The sequence below is a fragment of the Chondrus crispus genome, genomic scaffold (assembly GCF_000350225.1).
Source record: "Chondrus crispus Stackhouse genomic scaffold, scaffold_741, whole genome shotgun sequence".
NCBI classification, from domain to species: Eukaryota; Rhodophyta; class Florideophyceae; order Gigartinales; family Gigartinaceae; genus Chondrus; species Chondrus crispus.
The window spans coordinates 1-7418 of record NW_005178760.1 but is presented as its reverse complement, the minus strand read 5'-3'; the positions used below and the strand labels follow the sequence as shown (position 1 = coordinate 7418).

The following is a 7418-nucleotide window of genomic DNA, read 5'->3' as shown; positions in this document are numbered from 1 at the left end:
GGTCTTGAATGACCCGGAGTTCCTCACAGCACCAAGACGAGGCGCAAGCAAGAAGCTGATGACCGACGCCAGTGCGTACGGTCTCGGCGGCGTTCTGCTGCAGATGGGAAAAGACGAAACGTGGCATCCTGTGGCGTTTACGAGCAGAAAGCTCACTGACGCCGAAAGGAAGTTTACAGTAACTGAGAAGAAGTGTCTTGCAGTTGTTCACAGTTTACGCAAATGGTGCTTCTACCTACATGGGGAGACGGACGTGGTCGTGGTAACGGATCATTGTTCGCTGAAGTGGCTCATGAGCCTCAAGGATCTACGGGGAAGATTGGCGAGGTGGATGGTGGACATTCAAGATTTCACCTTCACAGTCCAACATGCCCCAGGCGGGGATCTTGTTGTGCCCGACACCCAACGTAGGGACTCCGTCGAGAAGCCTCTCTGCGCGCGCTGTTACAAGATCATTGAGGAACGGCCACCCGAAGGGAGAAGAACCGAGGCTATCTGCGAACTAGTAGACTTGTCAGGCTTCGGCGGTGGCCCTACCGCGGGAGAATTTCGTGCAGCACAGCGTCATGAATTCGGGGACATCGAAGAGTTCGCACGCAAGAAGAGAGGCGCTGGATATTTCGTGGATGAAAAGGGGATTCTGCGCCGTACTAGGGCGACACGGGAGGTCATTGTGGTACCGGAGGTGCTGGTGGATGCAGTGCTGGACGCGCTGCATGGGTCAAAGCTCAGCGGGCACTACGGGGTGAGCCGGACCACGGATCGACTTTGCCGTTCATTTTGGTGGCCTGGTTGGAGGCAGAATGTGGAAAAGCGATTGCGATGCTGCGTGGCATGCACCGCCACAAAGGCTGCCCAGCCCGCAAAGCACGCCAAGATGGTAGTGTATCATCCGCAAAGGAGGTTCCAGCAAGTCGCAGTCGACGTCCAGTCCGTCACACCGAGAACTGCAGCCGGGAGTGCAAACATTTTTAGTGATCATTGATACTTTCACGCGCTTCGCTCGTGCGATTCCTATACCGGATGAACGTGCTGACACCGTCGCCAAGCGGATACTTGACGAATGGGTGTCAATTTTCGGTCCTATGGAGAGTCTTTTGTCAGATCGGGGGCCGAATTTCATCGGGACTGTAGTCAAGAAGATGGCGGAGCAACTCGGTGTGAGACGTGTGAAGACCTCACCTCTCTACCCACAAGCAAACGGCTGTGTGGAGAGGTGGAATAGGACTTTGATGCAGGACGTTGCCTGCCTCATGAGCGCCGGGAGCGAGGATTGGGATCCGCACGTTGCCCTAGCATGCTTCCGGTACAATACAGGCGTGTGCGAGGCTACTGCTTTGAATCCATATGAGGCAATGTTCGGCATCCCTGCGTTTATGCCTTGGGGTCCTGAGGAAGCCAGCCGCGTTCGAGGAGAGCCGTATGACCTGGGAAATCATCTCGAAGCACTACACGACAGATTGCTGTCACGCGGAATGAAGTCAAGGGAAGCCGCTGCGCAGGGATATTGTAGTATAACGACCGGCGAGCGCGCGGGGAGGTTATTAACCGTGCGGCCGTGCACGGTGCACACGTGGGCGGGTGTGCCCACGTGCAGGAAGCGTGCGTGTTGACCGACCGGCCGTGGTGTGGCGCACGTGTACAGTAGCACACGTGTCGTCCGTGCGGTAGTCTACGCGTGTTACGTGTGCACGTTAGCACACGTGTCGTCCGTGCGGTAGTCTGTAAGCAACACGCGTGTACAGTAGTGCACACGTGCAGCAGCGTCCGTGCGGTAGTAGTAATTATGGCGCTAGCTTTTTAATTGTGTACAGTACCCGGCACGCACTAGGCGGCAGGTACTGTACTACTGTTTACTGGGACAGGTACCCGAGGCGTCCCTCTGAGGGGTTAAGACCTGACACCCGTCCCCACCAGTAAACTGGGGCAAGCTCGCCCCCGTCCCTTTCACGCCTATATACGTCCGTTTCGGTTGTCTATCGCGCGCGCTGGCTTCTAACCCGTTACCGGTCGCTCCCGTTCACGCACCACGGAGCGACTGCCCGTAACCGGCCAGTGAGCCACTCCCTTTTCGCGAGCTTGTCCGATCGGTTCAATTAGCGCGTCGCGTCCACGCCGCGTGCTCCCTCGCTAAAGCCTCCGCCTCTCACCCAACCCAGGCCGGAGAGGAGTTATCCCACAGATATGACAAAGAGGTGAGGGACCTGGGATTTGTTGTCGGAGACCGGGTTCTGGTGTGGTCTCCAGAACTCGCCAGCAAAGAAGGTAACAAAATCATCCGACCCTGGCTGGGACCGTACCGCGTTGACGAAGTCCTGTCTCCCGTGAGCTTCCTCCTGAAGTCAGAGTTGGGGAAGAAGGTCGCTCGCGTCCACCCGAACCGGATGCAGAAGATTGCTGCCGGCGCGACTCAGACCTGCGATGCGAGGAATGGCGTGTTTCCGGATGGATTGAGACTACTCGAGCGCATGAAGGATTGGAAAGAATTTGGGGAGCCCCGAACTGGGAAGAGGCAAAGGCTGTTCAAGGTTCGTATCGCCGGCAGGAAGTCCCCAGGCTGGACAAAGGAGGAAGACATACCAAACATAATTGTGCAGATGTTTGATCGCAGGGAAAGAAAATCGCGGAGCAATCCCGGGGAATGAGCAGAGGCGAAGGAAAAGGGACGGATGTTGAGAAATGACTTAGAAACACGTAGAGACGTGGACAACGGGTCCATGAACCGAAACTGAAGGACACGCGTGCTCCTGTAGGGAAGCGAAAGCGCGGGGGATCCAGTTCCCGAAGGGAAATGAAGACGGCACCGGATGGCAGGAGTCGGGGCGAGGGGAGCGCGGGGCTGTCGTTAAGGGAAGCGAAAGGAAAGGCAGCGAGGGAGTAGTCATTTTTGTGGGGCAAGAGAGGGAGAGAGACGACGAAGGGAGTAGGCAAGGGGGGGTCAGAGACAGCCGAGCCCCCTCGGGGAAGTAGTACTTAATAGCCAACCCTCGGAGATAGACAAGAGGGGGGGCAGACGCAGCAATAAAGGAAATTGAGGGAGGATTCCCATTCAACAGGTTGCTCGGTGCCAGGCGGTTGAGATAATCGCAACAGTATCGTCAAAGTGAACCGTCTAAAAAAAGGTTGATTTGTAAAACCTTTTTTTGGGGAGGTGATGCTGTACAGGTGTACACGATGTGTGATTTGGATTTCTGGTTGTGCATCGCAAACTGTAGGACTGGTTTGAAAGCAGGCGCAAACCCAGAGATGGCATTGTTGCCTGTGTAGGCCTGGGACCGGAGCCTCCCATATTATCAGTGACGTCAAGACGCCTAGCTACCCTTGGGTAGGTATGAGCACTGTCCGAAACGGTTTGCTTGGAGTCTTTACGCTACGTTCAGGCGACAACTAGCTCCCCACGCAGCTCTTGTGGGTAGTGATTGGATGTTGTGACGCGGCGGGGGCCAACGCCCGGAGGAATATGTATCGTCGACGTCATGAAGGTAGTTTCTTGGAACGTGAATGGCCTGCGCAAGTTTCGTCCTCTAGGGGATATGTTTAAACAGCTGAATGCAGACATTCTGTGCTTTCAAGAGACGCGCGTGTCTGGGGAATGGGACGACAGCCTTGAAAGTCTCGCCTTCGTAGCCGGATATGATTCGTTTTTCAGTATTTGCAAGGAAAAGCGAGGCTATAGCGGCGTGGCGACGTTTTGTCGAAGAGGAGTTGCCACACCATGGAATGCTGGTGAAGGCCTTCGTAGCAAAGTTGGAGGAGCTTCCATATCATTTAACGAAGCCGGTGCTTGTGGTAGCTGCAAGTTCGAAGTCTGTCCATGTGAAGGAAAAGGTTGCTCCGAAGAAAGCATGTCTCTCATTGAAGACGAAGGTCGTTGCGTGATTACCGACCATGGTTTATTCGTCCTCGTCAATGTCTACATACCAGCTGTCAGCGTGGAGGGGCGGTCTGCATTCAAGATGCAGTTTTTGCACGCCCTCCTTGCGAAAATCGAAGCTCTACGAGCGAAGTCGCGGAATGTGATGGTCGCTGGAGACTTTAACATCTGCCCATCGATTTCGGACTGCGCTGAACGAATCCCGCAGTCTCTGCACATGGAGTGGGCCATGCGGCCTTCGCGTTGTTGGTTCCGCAACCTGTTGTCTTCGACAGGCTCAGATTTTGTTGACTCTTTTAAAGAAAAGCATCCGTTTAAGATGAATGCGTATACATGCTGGTCTGAAATGACTCGCGCTAGAGAAAACAATCATGGCGTCAGGATAGATTTGATTGTCATGAATCGCAGTTTGTTCACGCGAGCTGTCCGCGAGGCCGACATCGAGGCAGGTGTGATGGGCTCTGACCATTGCCCGGTGACTGTTTCCCTGAGTGACACAGAATTTTCCGGTCAAGTGCCGAAACAGCCGCCGCCTTTCTGCACAAAGTACATGAAGCGGTTCTCGGTCAGGCAACAGACTTTGACGAATCTTTTCCTTAACAAATCGCAACGTTATGCAAACAAGGATGCAACTACCACGGAAAGCATCCGACCTACTACGCAAAATCCCCTGGTACCACAGAGCAACGCTTCCAAATCGCCCCTAGGTGTTGCATCAAAGCGACAGATTCGAAAAGGAAAAGAAAAACCAAAGAACCACACCAATCTGGGGCTTTTGTCCTCCCCACGGTTTAGCGACAGCGCATCGAAGAAGCATGATACTCTACCTCCGGGATCATCGAAACAATCAAGCGTGAAGTCTGACGAAAATCTATGGAGCAGCACTCAAAAAGCGGACTCTGACCGCAAAAAAGAGACCGCACTAGCTTGGCGCAAGTTGCTGAAAGGTCCGCCACCCCCGCCTTTGTGCAGACATGGAGAGCGATGCGTGCTGAATACAGTTTTAAAGCCAGGGGAAAACAAGGGAAAGACATTCTTTTCATGTCCATATCCGGCCGGGGAGGGTTTAAACGCGAACTGCAAGTTTTTTAAATGGGCTCCCTTCAAAGCGGGCAACGGAGTGTTGCCGTATTGAAGGATGTGCATTTTGCTCCATACAGTTGGCACGATTTTGTTTGCTACAACGTTTGTAGATACATAGAGGTTTTTGCAAACGCGATTTAGCGTCCTAGAAGTGTTAACACTGAGAGAAATATTGGGTTCCCTCAACCGCATGAAATCCGTCGTGTGTAACCTGGCAGTACGGATGAGAGAACCCCGCAACCTTGTTTCTGTCTGGATGGTCTGTCTAACAATTGTCTAGCATATACGTACCTGAACAAAGGTTAAACATGGTGCTTAAACAGAGAAAATGTAAATCACGTGTTACTTACCCCCCCGCCTTTTTAGTCGCGCAACTTGACGACCGACCACACCCCATCATTTTTATGAATCCGCAATATCGTGCGTGTCCCAGGCCGTAAATCCAGCAGCAAATCCTTTTGTTCTTCCTCAGGACGAAACATGTAGATCTGATTATCGAGGAAATCATCAATTATTCTTTCATCGTCTGGGCTCAGGTCCTTTCGCTCGGCGCCAATTGTGTTGTACAGCTGCTTTCGCTTTTGAGCAAATAAGGGTTCCGGGAGTCGCTCTCGCTTCGCAAACTGAGCAGGCGGGCGGAACGGTGCTTGCGCCGGCCCCCCATACGGCGGGGCCCCGTACTGTTGCTGGTGGTGGTTGTACATGGGATATGTGGGTGGCTGCCCGTGCGGGGGATAGCCCTGGTTCGGATATGGGGCTCCGTATGGAGGGGGAGGGTACTGTGAATGCGACCCATACGGCATAGGCCCTTGGGGCGGAGGAGGGTGAGGGTACTGTGGGTGTGGGTGCGGGGGATAGTGTGGGTACGACTGCGGAAAGCGGTCATGAGGGTAAGGTGGCACCGGGTCTCGGCCAGGCGGTGGAAAAGAAGACGGGTATGAACCGTTTGGGGCCCCCCCATTCGGTGCTCCATGGGGTGGTGGTTGTTTGCCTTGTGGCCAGGCATACGGAGGTGCAGGTGAATGAAACGGAGGGTCTTGGGGAAAAGGAGGGGCGTGTCCATTCTGCGCGTGCGGTGCATCGGGACGAAGCAGTCGCTGTCGCTTACGAGAGTGGTGAGGAATGCGGTTGGGACTACGCGGCCTGGAGTTTTGGGCGGGGACCGTCGAAGACTCCCCATTCTCGGGGTGTATGGCGCTGGCGGGTGCGGCCTCTGCGTCGGGTTGAACGCGGTCTTCTTCGTCGTCAAGGATGATAGGTTCCTCTTTTGAAGTGGCGGCCTTTTTCTTCTTCCTCTCGGCAAGCATTCGGCGCCTCTCAAGCTCGCGAGCCTCTTGGGCCTTCTTCGACTGCTTGGCCTGCTTTCCCTTGGCGCTTCGCATGGCCATCTTTTCCTTGAGGCGCTCGCGTTTCGCAAAGGCGGTGTCCTGGGCCGGCGGCAGGCCTTCGAGAGGGGTGATGTCACCGATGGGGACGATGTGTATCTTTTTTCTGGTGGTTTCTTCCTTGGCGCTGTGCAGTCGCGAGTAGTAGTTGGTCAAGCTAGGGGGGTTCTTTTCTGGAGGGGGCTTCTTTCCCGAAGGCGGCTTCTTTTCCGGAAGCTGCGGGACAATCTCTTTTCCATCGGGCGCAACCTCGATGACTTGATCGTCAGGGGCCGGTGGCACGACGGGCTTTTCCTCTTTTTCAACAAGATCGATCATGTCCTCCTCCTCCTCCTCCTCCTCCTTCTCCTCCTCTTCCTCCTCCTCTTCCTCCTCCTTGGGAGGATCTTGATCTACAAGCAAGACATCCTGCGGTTGATGCGGATGCAGGCCTAACAGGTGCTCTTGTTCTTGTTCGTCGGTGGTGGCGAGAGGATGTGGGGATTGCAAGGCGAGCGGGTCATCCAGAGGGTGATGCGGGTGGTTGGGGTACAAGTCTAAGTCGCGGAGGGACTGGTGCAGATGTCCATTTTCAGGCGGGGACGGCGGGGGCGGCGGTGCCTTGGGCGTCGGATCGGGGCGTGCAACGGGGGCAACGGGGGCAACGTCTTCAAAGTCGTCAAGTAAGATGTCGCCTGTCTTCCTAGGGTGCATCGCGGACGCAGTGCGGACCATTCTCTGCAAGTCGGGCACTCGCTGCGGCAGCAGGGCGGAGGATCTACGGCCGGCGCGCGGCGACGCAGATTTGGTACGGCCCAAGGCGAAGGTAGCAAGGGGGTCATCTGGTCTGAGCGAGGGCCTTTTCACTATTCGGCCAGTAATGGCGGGCGACTTGGCGGGCCTCAGCGGCTTCTTCGGTGTCGGCGGAGCGTCCTTGACGCGCAGCGTAACGAGGTAGTGCAGGTCCGGGGACTCGCCGGGGGCCAGGGAGTACTGCACGACGCGGGGGATGCGTGCGCGGGGGTCTGCGGAAAGGCCGAGGCGGACGCGCTCCAGCGGGGTGGCGGTGGCGGCGGCGGGGGAGAGTGCGTCGCTGA

General features: G+C 55.6%; 2 protein-coding genes across 2 annotated transcripts; one reads left to right on the top strand and one right to left on the bottom strand.

Annotated features, from left to right (window-relative positions):
- The first annotated feature begins 3476 nt into the window (after positions 1–3476).
- Positions 3477–5009, top strand: CHC_T00000985001 (hypothetical protein). The gene has a single exon (XM_005711499.1). It carries the CDS (start codon positions 3477–3479, stop codon positions 5007–5009), a length of 1533 nt encoding a protein of 510 aa, XP_005711556.1.
- A 310-nt stretch (positions 5010–5319) lies between these two features.
- Positions 5320–7035, bottom strand: CHC_T00000984001 (hypothetical protein). The gene has a single exon (XM_005711498.1). The coding sequence runs from the start codon at positions 7033–7035 to the stop codon at positions 5320–5322; it is 1716 nt and encodes a 571-aa protein (XP_005711555.1).
- Positions 7036–7418: the final 383 nt, after the last annotated feature.